At 42.4% G+C, this 14,084-nt stretch overlaps 2 protein-coding genes across 11 annotated transcripts in view; one reads left to right on the forward strand and one right to left on the reverse strand.

Annotated features, from left to right (window-relative positions):
* The window catches only part of atad2b (ATPase family AAA domain containing 2B), a 65,933-nt gene extending 60,417 nt beyond the window's left edge, over positions 1–5,516 (forward strand). For both annotated transcript variants that reach the window (XM_040017091.1, XM_040017092.1), the window contains exon 28: positions 2,570–5,516. In XM_040017091.1, the coding sequence (XP_039873025.1) occupies positions 2,570–2,611 (42 nt within the window). In that variant the 3' untranslated portion in view covers positions 2,612–5,516. The remainder of the gene's footprint in view (positions 1–2,569) is intronic.
* A 437-nt stretch (positions 5,517–5,953) lies between these two features.
* LOC120724739 (kelch-like protein 29) overlaps positions 5,954–14,084 on the reverse strand; it is a 262,953-nt gene continuing 254,822 nt past the window's right edge. For all 9 annotated transcript variants that reach the window (XM_040017100.1, XM_040017095.1, XM_040017101.1 and 6 more), the window contains 2 exons: positions 11,037–11,181; positions 5,954–8,289 (listed from right to left, as the gene is read on the reverse strand). In XM_040017100.1, the coding sequence (XP_039873034.1) occupies positions 8,106–8,289; positions 11,037–11,181 (329 nt within the window). In that variant the 3' untranslated portion in view covers positions 5,954–8,105. The remainder of the gene's footprint in view (positions 8,290–11,036; positions 11,182–14,084) is intronic.

Consider the following 14,084-nt stretch of genomic DNA (forward strand, 5'->3'; position numbering starts at 1 on the left):
GTGCTAAAAGCACAGACATGGGCTGAGTCGAGGTTTTCACGAAGACTTTTTCATTCGAATGAACATCAGCTTCACCTTTCTTGGCTTTGCTGGCTTTTTACAGCTCGTGCAACCTGGATTTGATCGCTGTGGGGCTGTGATGAAGTGCTAAGCGCTTAATTGTTGTTCTAAATGAAGTTTCAAGAGAAGTTGGAATCTCATGCAGAATAACACTGGCGTGATTAAATTTACCTGGCTCCAGCTAAATTAGATCTCATGTTCTGATGTGTCAACTGAAAGTTAAATACACAGGCAGGACTGTTTTGGTGGGAAGAGTGAAAGCGGACTCCCTTTTGTTTGGGTTGGGTACTGCCAACGGTGATGCGTGGTGACGGCGGAGCTGCCGAGCAAAAGCCGTTTCTAGGCTGAATGGCAATACATGATGTATATGTTCCATGTGAGATGTCGGCAATATTTAGGATCAAAAATAAAACGCATAAAACTGCGGAAACGTTTCAACATATGTCACAATGAAATTAAATTAGAAAAACGGTGGTAAATTCTTAAAAATGGAGTCGGACGCTTATCAAATCCACTGAGAGAACTAATCATTTTATCCCGAGAAGCACAGATGTTGGTCTGTTGCAGCCCTGATTGGTTCATTTGTGTTGTTGTGTCCTTTTGGTGTTTAAACACTTAGCTTGAATCTGAACCGAATGCTTTATTAGGTATTATCAGGTTGGTTGCAGCAGAAATCGAGACTCATCAGACCAGGTTTGTCCTGTTTTAAGCTGACAGGACTGGTAATCGGCGTGCTCTTCTGCATACATTGATTGTAATGAGTTACTGTTGTCCCCCTACCAGCTTGAAGCAGTCTGGCCAGTCTCCTCAACAAGACATTTTTGTCCAGAGAGCTGCTTCTCTTTTTTACACCATCCTCTGTAAACTTTAAAGATGGCTGCGCGGGGGGAAAAATCCCAGCCCGTCTGGCACCAATAACCATGCCCCATTCAAAGTCACTTCTTCTCCAATTTGATGCTTGACCATGTCTAGATGCTTAAATGCAGCCATGTGATTGGCTGAACTGGTGCATGGGTTAGCGAGCAGTTGGAAACAAACAGGTTTCCTCAGTGCCATTAAAAGATTACATCTGCCTTCTTAAATTTGAGAGCTTCAGTTTTGTATTTATTGTTGGAGCTGCGCTGATCCTTCCTCCATGCTGCATGAGAGCAGGCTGCAGATGCAGAGGGAGTGTGGGGTGGGGCTGAGTGAGTCACACAGTTTAGTGAGAGAGAAGAGATGCAAACACTGGCATGGCTTTGTTAAAGAGATGATTTCTGTAGCTCAGCTTGGAGCAGGGGTCGGCAACCTCCAACATCAAAAGAGCCTTTTTAACTGAATAATGTGAGGGGAAAAAACGTGCGTGTGTGTGGTGTGGGTGGGCAAGTAACAAATGGCCGTATGTAATTTGGACAGGATAATACATATACTGTACTTAAGACATCTGATTATTCTTGTATTAATAAGAAGAAGAGCTTTTTTTTTTTTTTTACTGTTTAACAAACACTTTAAAAAAGAGGAAAAACAAATATAACATAACCTTGCAGGTCTATTTGAGTTCACAGCTTGTGGAAAATTAATCAAATAAAAAAAAAAGCCCACTTTAAAATAAATAAAACATAGCAGTGAAATATAAAGAATAATCATGAAAACTTTTTTTATTTAATTATGACTTCAGTCCATTTCAGTGTGCTGTCATCGTCTGCAATAAACCAGCCCTGAGCTCAGCATGTTCACCCAAAGGGGGGCGAAAGAGCCGCATGCACCTCCCCGACCTCTGGCTAAGAGGGCATCGGTACAAAACGTGTGGTCTCATCATCTATCGCCCAGCTGCTTGCCCAGAAATCTAATCAGTCCAAAAATTCAGTGGTATTTCCAAGCTGACTTTTGAAAGGAAGAAATAAAACGAATAAAAAGTGAAGTTCAGTTTTTGGCACTGTCAAACCAACAGCTCAAATACAGAGGCAAATACAGTCAGTAAATAACAGAAAATCTATTTTCTTCATCGATCATCTAATCCGTTTATGAACGGATTATTCAGCTTGTTAAAACTTGCGGTCTCTGCTGGAAAAAGTTTGCCCTTCTTTAGATGTTTAAAAAAAAATTGCTGTAAAGTTGGCAGTTTTTCTTCCTTTTTTTTTTCTTTAAACTTCTTGAAATTGATATCTTGTAGCCGCGCGTGTCGCACTGACTCAGCCATTCAGATGAGAGAAACACACAGTGTAACATCTTCCAGGCATTAATCATGGTCTAGTGCAGGCTAACATCCATCTCTCTTCCTCTGGCTCTGCTCAGATTTAGTCAGTGTCAAACTGCTGTTTTCACGCTGAGAAAAATCGCCCGTCTCATTCAGGCACAGCTTTCCTTCATTTTACATCATTTATCATGGTGAAAGCTGTTGTTTGCTGTGGGAAATTTCCAAGTAATATTGAAAGCGCGCTGCACAGATGCTTTATACACACATTCGAGTTTGCTGTGTTAGTTGAGGCTAAGCTCCGTGTGTGTGTGTGTTTGTTTGTTGTTTGTGCAGGAGATGGAGGAGAGAATCCAGCGTTTTGATACATTCCTGTGAAATGGAGAGAAAATACCCATCAGGTAGATCCTGAACAGCCTGGGACCACAACAACAACAACAACACCACACACACAAAACTGAGTGAGCACGAGTGGAGGAGCTTCAGCCCTCAACACAAAAACACCACACAGGAAAATCCAGCACCCTCCTCGTCGCTGGGAGGGAACAAAGCGAGGATGAGGACAGAGACATTCAATGGTGCTATCGTCTCAGGAACCTGGCCACATCCAGACGCATACTACACAACCAAACCCCTGGAGGTGTGTCAGCCACACTTATATACACACACACACACAGACAGACACGTGTGCACACAAACCGACAGTGGCGGGCAACACTGGTGCTACTCGGGTGCTATCCTCAACTTTATCCGTGCTGCTCTCGGGAAGATTTCTTAAGTTTGGACGACTAGAAAAACCAACAGATGGGGTGATGTCATATCACAACGTGGCAGCGCATACACTCCGAAACACTCGACACGAGTATGCATGCATTTCTACAAACAGACACACTCACTCAGACCCTCACCAGCAGAAGTGTGACAGCAGAGTGCCGCCAGGAGACGAGGACGGGGAGTGAATGGGCGACCCACGTCAGCGAGCCCTCCTGCCCTCGAGTGGAGCGCTTCATCATAGGCCAGTTGTTACCGCGCTATTGTGCGACCTTTTTTGTTGTAGTTTTGTTTTCTCTTCTCTCTGCCCTTTTAGCTACTTGATTAGTTCCATATCTGAGCCACAATCACCCAGAAGAATAGTTTACAAAGAAGTTTTTTACCGTAGACACAAACTCGATGAGGTTAGCACAGCAGGACTAGAATCAATTATGTCCTCTTCATTATGGCGGTCATCAAGCGTGGAAAGCCGTTAGCCCCCTCAGCGCTGGTCTCAGAGTTACTGGTGAACAAGCGTAGCGTCGCCTCGGGGTCATCTGTAAAAACCTCCTCACTCGAAACATTCGCTGGCAGGCCACCTCTGGCGTTCACAGTCTTAGCGGATTGTTATGTCCTAAATAGTTGTGCTAGCGCAGACCCCCGACTCCTCTTCACTAGATTCACAGTATGAATGTTTTCCCTCCTGCTCCAGCAGCGCCCGCCAGTTGATTTGTATTTCCCCCCCCCCCCCCCCTTTCTTTCGTTTTTTTAACCCCCCTACCGACACACTCCTGCTGAGGACTGGAAGCAGTACAAATTGGAAGGCGTCTGTACTTTTTTGCACTGCCTAGCGTGTGCCTTATTTCAAACCTCATATGAAAGTGGTATATTTAGCAGGATGTTTGTTTTTACTACTCGTGACAATGAACAGGCTCCCAAGTTGGGGAGGAGGGTATTTACCACCGAGGTCACAGGGACCTTGAGGCAACGACGACTAAAAATGATTATCTTACCGCCATTAGATCGATTAAACATATCTACGTTATTCACCTCTAGTTAATTTTGAACTCTTTGGTCAAGAAATAAGTGGAAACAGTGTTGTGGTCAAATACATCTCAGATGATGTTCAAATATTTAAATTTATTCATGTTTCTGTAATAAAACCTCAGACCAGTCGGCGAAGGTCAGTCTCCACCTGAGCAGGACAGCAGGTGGAAGGAGAGGTTGGTGACACCGGCCTTCAGTTTTTTCCCTCTCTTTCTCTTTTTTTTAAAAAATATGCAAAAAAAAAAAAAAGATTAAAAAAAGGAATAAATGAAATAAAGCAAGTCAAAGGATTCATCGTGCCAAGTGTTATCTCACTCACTCAAAAGGTGCTGACATAACGGTGCCTGTTCACCGGCTTTCTGTTTCAACTCTGAAAATGTTCTATTAATCCTAAAAAACTTTGTTATGTTTTATATTTTGTAACTTTTTTCTACATTTTTTTTGTTTTTTTTATAAAAACGCTTTGCTTGAATTGTTTTTACATGTGTTGTAAATCCAAACTGAACAAAGGCCATTCTAGGCAGTGCCCGTCACTAAAGTGTGTAAAAAGCATTACTTGTTTCTGTTTTACGTGTGTGAACCGACTTTATGGATCTGTTCTGCTCTCTTCTCTTTCAACGTCAGACAAGCGAAACTGGATTTTCACCTGTGGCCGACACAGAATATGTTTTCCCGACTGTAGTAAATCAAGATACTTACAGAAGCTTTATAAGGTGGCATTTTTCTTTTTCTTTTCTCTGTGTGTGTTTTGAAGATGCCATATTTTGAACAGGTGTAGACTGAAGAAGCCCGCCCCCCACTCCCCTACCCCTCTACCCCGTCGTCTTTCTTCATCTCTCTCAGTGCACTCTCTTGTCCGGTCCTCAAACCTCTCGGTGCAACTCTAACCCCAGCTCACCTCTGCCTTTTCTCGGATTCAAGGTGGCAAAAAAATCTAAAGAGCGTATGCAAACTGGCAATGGCAGGTTAGCACTTGGACTACTGCAGAGGGGAATAAAAAACCAATGCTACCTCAGCTTAATTTATTTTAAAGCGAAAACTGTTTACTGGGTACAAAAACAGTATTTCTTTTTTCTTCCCACTCAAAATACTGTTGCAACATCCACAGTACCACCTCAGCGCAACCACGGCTGCTGCAGTAATCCAAGAGTTGTTTATATCTCTCTGATTGTTATATACGTATGTTTGCATTTGAGCCAGATGATGATTGCATAAATTTTACGGATATTTCATGGACTGTATATTTGATGCTTTAGTTTCAGGTTGTCTTTGATTACTTTACGTACTTCGACACTGAGGAGACGTCCCGGATCTGCTCCTGTTATCACCCAATACCTTCTTAAAAGCTATAGAGCGCATTTTCTGCCTCTTTACACACCCATCGCCTTTTACTCCCAAGTGTTCCAAGTGTGTTCGGGTCTTTTGTTTTTTTATTTTCATCTCATGATTCTGGGTATTTATTATTAAATATGTTTTACACCTGATATTCAGTACATTCAGTCTTTTTGTACGTCTGAAACTGAACCGAATCGGGAAGCGTTGCGCGTCCATTTGAACGATTTTGCTGAATTGCGTAGCGTTTGTGTAGCAAGTTTATTTGGCGTGTACGGGGGAATAAAGGGTTTACAGCTCTCTCAGGTTTCAACACGTGACAACTTGCCCTTTCAGCTTTTCTATTTATTTCATTGTTCTGATGTTTTCTTTGTTGAAAGTGGTTACAGACTGTGGCATACTGGAAGAGGCTAGCATTAGAATATTTAAAACAGTTATGAGGAAAAGGACCAGATCAACTTTCTGTTAATGATGTTCACTTTGTCTCCAGTTTCTGCCAAGAGTTATTTTTTACGGATTTAAAAGAAAAACCATGGGGTATAAAATATGGGTAACAAATGTCATACATTGTGCTTTTTTTTTTTTTATATAAATCATAAATTGTTGCCAGTTTGGACTAACAACCAATTTTTGTCTGGTAGTGGAGACAACTTAGTCCAGTATGCAGAAGGAAAAAGGCTTGTTCTATCCTGAATTATTTTCTTCTTCCCTCTCTTTCAGTTAATTTAGACTTTTCATAGCTTTGTCAGTTCTGTTTGTGTATCTAACACACACCTGTTCGCAATTGTTACTTTAGTGTAAGTTATATTTGAAAAATGGAACATTTACTGTATTTCTCAAATAAACTGCTGTGATATACTTGAATAAAGGTGCAAACTGTAACTTTGAAGTGCTTGTTTTGTTTTGGTTTTTTTTTTAAAGTAACTTTGACAAGTATTAGCCTAAAATACCTGCAGTACCTTTGATGGCCACTTGAGGCTGGATTTGAAAAGGAGTTAACCCTCAGACTCCCATATTAAAATGGGATGGTTTTATTTATTCATTAGCTAATTCCTTACTTTAAGAAAACTCAACAGGAAGTATTCTCATCAGTCTTGACACTCGCAATCTTTTTTTTTTTTTTTTTTTTCTTACAACCGCAGCTATCGCCATCTGGTGGCCTTCCGATAGAAGGCAGTTCCACAGTTGTTGCTTACAAACCAGTGTGTGACGTCGCGCCGACTGTGGCTCTTTTATATACAGTCAGTTTGGCGGAACGATGAAGCCGTACTAAAAAGCAGGCCTAGGAAACCACGGGTTTTTCAGAATAAGGTTAAAAAGTCTATTCACAGTTGTTGCATTAAGAGCCCTGATTAAAGTGTTGATTAAACCGGACAACACATAAAAAACAGACTTGACAATGTGTTCATATTCTGGTATATGTATTAGGTTTCAATAATAACAATTGTTAAGTTTTCCTTTTTGGGTACAGATTTACAGACGTACCATTTTCAATTCAGCCTATCATTTTTTTTTCTAAAAACATTTATACAGAATTGCCTTCAGGTTTTAAAATATACATATTTCCTCGCTGTATTTACAGAATACCAACCCGACATAATTTGCAGGTTGCAATGAAACATTGTATAAAACAAGCGGATTTGGGAAGGAGGAACTTGAAACACAGAAGAAACATGGATAAACAGATAATATCTATGATAACAGTCGCGGGTGAATATTGTGCTTTTTTTTTTTCCGGAGGAATTGTCCCAACTTGAATCTGATGAGACGCCAGCGGAAGAAGGAATTCCCTCTTTCTCTCTCTCAGTGTGGTGCTTTCTTTGTCCCAGAGAGCAAGTCAGTGTGAATAAAGGCAGGAAAAAAAAGCCACTCACCCTCCAGATGATATCTCAATCAGACTGGAATTGTACAAGAACAAAGGAGGGGGGAAGAAATCTCTTTTTAAACCCAACCTGACCCCGATTTGATAGTTTTTTTTCCAATATTTAGAGAGCCATTAAAAAGGCCCAGGTTACACAGAGTTCAGAATCTGGATTTAAAGTTACCCCGTAAATCTGCACAGTTGGAACTTTGCTTCTGGTTGCAGTGGAGAAAGAAACTCATCGGATCCACTGATAAAGAGGAAAACAGTCGCGTCGCTTCCCTTCGCTTTTCCCTCCTGTCCTTCAGATGTCGCTACTGGAAAAACGTTTGTATGCCACGAAAACTTTCACAAATGCACGACTGCGAAACCTACGCCTGTTAACGTGTGATTTACTCAAAGGGACACGAATCTGGACCTGCAATGGCTTTCAGCTGAGTCAGATTATATGAAAGGAAATGAAGGTGTTGAGTTTACAGAGATATGCACTGAAAACAAAAAAACAAAAGGCAGTACCAGAGGGGGGGAAACAGACTTCATTTAAAAACCCTGGAGTTTTCAAATTACTAAGAGGGACCCTGTGCCTGTTTGATGACAGAGAATGAACTACTACCATGACACATACAGTACTGGAGGTTGGGAATCGTCACCTGACATGGCTGAGTAGTTAAACATGAGTACATTCTGCACAGGGCGTTTTTATTTGACTTTATCTTCAGGTGTGGGGCAACAGTGTGGATGAATGCTGACGTCAAGTCCAGAGGTCGCCGACAGACCGAGCGAGCGATCGGCCCGTCTCGAAGCTGCTGTCACACATCGTCCCACAACTGGAGCTCGGCTGGTGTTAAGCGTTGACCCAGTGCGACCCGGTCCGAGCCACCCTCAGCCACTCTGGATATACTTTTTGATGACCACGCAGCCGTGTCTGAAGAGCGGGCAGGGCAGTGACTGCAAGAGTGTCCAAGTGTTGGCGCAAGGGTCAAATGTCTCCATGCTGCCGAGGGCCGGACCCTCGCTGCTCACGATGCCTCCCGTGGCGTAGATCTTCCCGTCCAGAATGACGGCGCTGCATAAAAAGACACAAAATTTTCTTTCGACTAAAGGATTGGATGCAGGAAAAGTGACATTTTTCTAAATGTGAACACGATATAAAAAGTTATTAATGTGTTCCCATTTGATAGCAAGCTATCAGTTTCCCTGATGCTAAACTAAACTATATGCAATACTGAATCCTCTCATATCTACCTCGCAAAAAACAAACGAAACTAATCAAAGCAACAGCCATGCACTGCTTTTCTATAACATCTGTTGGAGGCGAAATCTGCCTCTAACAAACAACAAAGTGGTAAAAGCTGTTGACTGTTCCACAGAATGGCTGAAAAAGAAAAGAATCCACATGTTGCAATGGCCCGATCAAAGTCCAGATGTCAACCCGTTTAAAGTGCACTGGTGGGACCTTAAAGAGAGCTGTGCATGGCCTCAATGAACTAAAGCAGCGCTGTGGTGCCAAAGATTCCTGTGCAACAATGTGAGGGAGCAAGCAAGAGCAGGTTACTACTACAAGTTACTATTGTGCCACTGAGTCAAGAGGTTTTTAAGAGTAGCTGCTGTGCAAGTTTGTCTACAGTGCTACACCAAACTGTGTGGCTCCATAGTGCAGTGGGTTACAAATTAGCCGAGCAAGCGAAAGATCCCCGATTAAATCCTGGGAGGAGACGCAAACTTTGGGATCGCATCCGGTGTAAAAACAAGAAAGGAGCAGCCGAAAGTAGCTTTAGTACAAAAACGACACATCTGTAACTGACTGTGCCGCCCAGTCACCTTTAAGTGAAATCTAAAAGATGACAAATCGTGATTTTGTACGGGAAAGCGAGCATTACGCGCGCATCGACTGTTAGGATAAACAGTAATGAGAGGTAATCAGTGTCAGGAAGATAAGTAGCTCAGTGCAAGTATGAGCTGCTTTGATAAAGCTAGCTCTGAGTCACAGCGGCAGAAATATTGTTGGTGGCGTTAATCACGACGAGACAACGAAGCCACACAAAGACGGCGTCTCCACAAACATGCTGATTGTCACGCTGGGGGCCACGCCTGGGATTATTGACATCACTCGCACTTGCTCTCGACAACATGGGCTAAGGTGGGGAAGGGTTGGGGAAGGGTGAGGTGGATTAATTTATATAAAAAAAAAATACATAAAATCTCACACATTACATTTTCTCTCGAGGACGAGAGAGAGGAGGGGGGGGGGAAAAAAACTACTGAAAAGCAAATATCTGTACAAATGTGCTCATTTGATATGAGAAACAGAAACAGGAGTTTGTGTGCGGAGAGGATTAAAACTTGGGCCGTAAGCTGATTAGGGCTTTGTACTCCTATTGGGCTTTGGAACGATCTGCATTTACATAAGGTGCACGCTCAAACACACAGACGCGCTCGCACGCGGCGAGCAACATGCCGTCCTACTGCACAAATTCACAGCACTGTTAGGACCGCGAGAGGAGAAGGGAGAAAAAAAAAGATTATTACATAAAGCCTAAATCTACTCAGAGAGAAAAGCACAGCTGATCCAAAATGGAGAGAGCGCGGGGCGAAGCCTGGAGGCTGCTCTTCCTGATAAACAGAGGGGAGGTGCAGGGCCTGCGGAGGGCCGGACGCAGCCAGGGGAAAATATCTGCTCTCCTGCATGATGACCCTCCTAGACTTCGTCTTCTGTGGGAGCGTGCACTGCAGATATTTTTCCGAGTTTCCTGTCTGACAGCGGCGTGTTTGTTGTCCCCCCCCAATCCCATCCCGCCCCCCCCGGCCGTGCATCTCCTCCCCTCTCTTGTGTCAGACTTAGTTAAATGTAGCAGAACAGCTGCCTGGCGTGTGCTGGTGCAGCTTATCAATAACTCTGACAACATGATTTATGGTGTACGTTTTGCACATAAGATCACTGTCTGTAATTGCCTCCCAAATGTATTTCATGCATGCTTTTTTTTTTTAATCTATTTTTTTTCTCGACTTCTGCAAGGAAAAGAAAAGGGGGAGAAAAAAAAAAGGAGCGAGAGAGAGAAGAAAGGACTCAGGGCCTAGAAAACTGTGAGTTCATTATCCAGCGAACTGCACACCTCAGTGGCTCGAGTTGACTGGGATATTAGGGTGTGATCCCACTGCTGTTCATTTTCATTTTTCTCCCTTCATCAGCCATTATGGCCTCGCTAATGGTGGGAAAGTTGCAGATCGCAGTTGTACTACTTCCTGTTTTTTTTTCTTTTTCTTAGGAGACAAACGTGACTCTCTGCACAAACACGCCGCCCCCTCCTCTTTCCGCCTCCACTAAAACCTAAATGACTCCGATTTCAGTTTAATAACTCGAAACAGTCTGTAGAAAAGTTGATTAAATCAAGCCGCCTCAGATGTGTCTTGTTTCTCTCTCTCTGTGACAGACGGCGGCGATACCGATCAGACGGATTTAACAGTCGAGTATTAGAAAGCAAATTTCCCGCCGAGGGAGAATTCTCGCAATCGAGCCGCATCGCGTTGGAAAAGGCTGTCAGCCCCGTGGCGTTGTTCGAGTTTTAATTAACTGGCCTGAAAACGTTTTTTCCCCGTGCGACCGTTTACCTGTGTTATGACACAAAGACTGACAGATTACTAATAAGATTGAGTTTTAGATTGTTTTCAGGCTGTTTAATAATGTCACAGAGGGTTTTTTTCTTAAAGCTTCACAAAACACAGAGCTGCAGTTTTGAGCTTTTGAAAAATCTTTTAAATTCCACACTGGGGATTTAACTTGCGTGTGGTGCCGCTACATTAATTATCTCTTACCTGCAGAACTGCCGAGAGTGATTCATGTTGGGACCGGCCTTGATGTTGCCTTTGTCTGGGTCATAGATAGTGGTAGCTCGAGCGTAGGCTCCTCCCAGGATGAATATAAATCCATTTAGGCTCACTGCAGGGGCGTATTTGTTATCTAAAGATATGAGAGACAAAAAAAGGGAGCGAGACAGAGAGAGAAAGGGGAGGGAAAAACAGGAGAGATTTTTTATTTTGAAAAAAAAGAGAAAACAGAGCTATTGTTTGGATGTCATTCTCACTCACAGCAGAAATTTCCATTCGGTATAATGACATCAATTTGTTCTTTTTTTCCCACCCTTCCTCCTGGTCCCTGCAGCGCATGCAAAAACGATCATCATCAACATTCTACTTATCACTTTACAGATATGCCCCACTCAAGATTGCTTTGGAAAAAAACAAAAAACAGAATGGATACCAAAACCGATGAAAAAGCAGAGTTCATAAATCACGGTGGCTTTATTGGGTTCCACTCCAAAATATGTTTGGGCTTAGAAGCAATATAAAAGAGTTACCTAAGTCCCAATAATTCACAATTGCATTAGGCCCCGTGGCACCTCCGTAGATTTATAAAGAACCAAAAATAAGGAAAAGAAAAAGCAATGTGCGCATGTATTGGCAATACATGAGTGAACAGGTGGGATACTGCATACTGTGCATGGTGTATAATTCACTCTGACACTGTATATGGCGCGCGAGGAAAGCAGAGGCATTGAAGCAGCACCGCTGCAGAGGTATAGATGATGGGAAACAAAATGAAACAGTGGTTTGCGCGTAACGATGCCGGCTGGAAACCAGGAGTTTGCGAGCAGTGGCCCTGCTGTGCGGGAAGAGGAAATGTATTTCAAACTCCCGGCAATTTCTCTCTAGCAGACTGCAGCTGGCCAATTTACAAGCAGCATGAATAATGCACGGATACTTGGCCGTAAGCTGCTGTCCTCCCCGTTTTCTGCCACAGTGGACGGGCATCCCTCATCGCAAACAGGCACCGGGAGGATTCGAGCCTGACGCCTTAATAAAGGAAGCGCTGGCAGCCCTAAAAAGCCTCACCTCTGTGTTTGATCCAGCTCCCCTTTCCTCTTACCTTTTGCTGAGAGGAGACTGGCATATTTCATTAAAAGGTCAGCTCCGGAGTTCAGAGGTGCTGCTGCTGATGATTATTGAATTGGCTGTGCTGCATTATGTGCTCTAGGAGCGCGCTGCCATGCTGGGGCTCTGTGTATATAGTGCTGCTTTAAAATAAATGATAATGGCAGCAAGTGCCAACCTCCTGGGTTGAAAAATGAAGCCAATGAGAAAGTGCCAAAAACTTAAGCTGCTGGAATGGCCACTTAAGGTTAGCTCCAAAAGTAAGTCAGTCCCTCTAGACTCTAATGCTTAGCTTTACAGCAGAAATAAACATGTACAGCCTGGTACAAAAAACTCATTAAAACTTTAGTAAAGCTTGAAGATGTGCATATTTAAGGGCTTACACATTCTGAGATTCTGGTGGGGTTTTTTTTTTTATTATTCAGTTGTACTAAAAGGTCCCGTCTTTGTGGTAAGAATATTTTATTTGAGCCACTTTTTTAATAGTCAAAAATCTTTTTTGACTCTTTTTTTATTGCTACAGTTATTTACAGTTAACCAAGTAGACCAGCTTTGTTAACCAAGTAGCTGAGGACTCTTGCCCAAATATAGTGAAACGTTAAGTGAAAAAAAAATACCACATGCAAAGTCTTTTGTAAAATTGTAGTCCACAAACCCGTGGGTAACTACAAAACAGCTACATTGATCGTTTATTATGTTAGTTAAAAGTTACAGTGTGTAAAATTTCATCACTAGATGTCAGTAGATTGCAGTTGACCAAGTTCTACTTTCATGTGTATAATCCACTGTAAGACAGCCATCTCTGGTCGCCGTCCATCTGTAGTGAATGTAGGCCGTCAGTCGGCTGTTTACCTCAGCTGTCAATATGCGTCCACATTTATTTATAGTGGAGCAGATTGTGAAAAAGTTGTCAGCGAAGCTAAGTTTGTCTGATGACAGTAATACTGAGGTTGTTGAGCATATCTTGAACTTTTCTTGAACTTTTCCGCTGGTAAACTCTTAGCTGCTGTTAGCCTCTGTTAGCTGCTGTTAGCTGCTGTTAGCATCTATTAGAAAAAACTGTGTTTTTAAGTGTCTCTAACATCTAGGTTTGCTAGCTCTCTCTTAGTTGAGAGATACAGAAAATGATTCGCACCCACAGCCATCACACTTTTCAATTGTCAAACAAATAGTGGATGATCCATACCAGAGTTATTGTTCTTATTCTTAACATTGTTCAAGTCAACACTCAGCAAATTAACTCTCATATGATGTGAGAATGTAGTTAAACAGTTTATTAGAGGTAAAGTGTGAGTTTTAGGATACTCGAGCCTAACATTAGCTGGCTAATTGTTAGCTTATAACTAGCTAATGTTGTCATTTTGCTGGCTCGTTGTTAGCTATCTGGAGGCGGGAGAGTCGCATGTCTGAACTGCTGACAACAATTGTGACAGTTTCTGGAACAAATTAGCATGTTTAGACATGTTTTGGTGTTAGAGCCCTAACTGCAGTTCAGGATGAAGAGGACGATAAGGGCTTGGCGTGCTACATATACTGCTGATCTCTAACCACATACATAAAATGCAGTTAGGCAGATTGTCCTTTTTTTCTGTCAAATAACCTAAAAAATTATTCAAGGGCTCAGCCTTGGGTGATCTTGTTTTTTCTGATAAGAACATTTTGTTTGAGCCATTTTTTCACTAGCCAAAATCTTATATGAGGCTACAATTATTTAGAGTTGTGCTATCCTCCCTTTCAAATATGATTACATTAAGCTAAAAACACCAAATGCAAAGCTTTAAATGGTCCTGCACACAGCTTTGGGGAACTACATAACGGCTACATCCATGTTTGCTAATGTAAAGCAGGTGTAATGTCTACAACACCCAACATCTTAGTTCAGTGGTGGCATGCTAACATTTGCTAATTAGCGCCAGAAACCTAAGTAATGGA

Source organism: Simochromis diagramma, unplaced genomic scaffold (genome assembly GCF_900408965.1).
Source record: "Simochromis diagramma unplaced genomic scaffold, fSimDia1.1 OVJJ01000802.1, whole genome shotgun sequence".
Lineage (NCBI taxonomy): Eukaryota > Metazoa > Chordata > Actinopteri > Cichliformes > Cichlidae > Simochromis > Simochromis diagramma.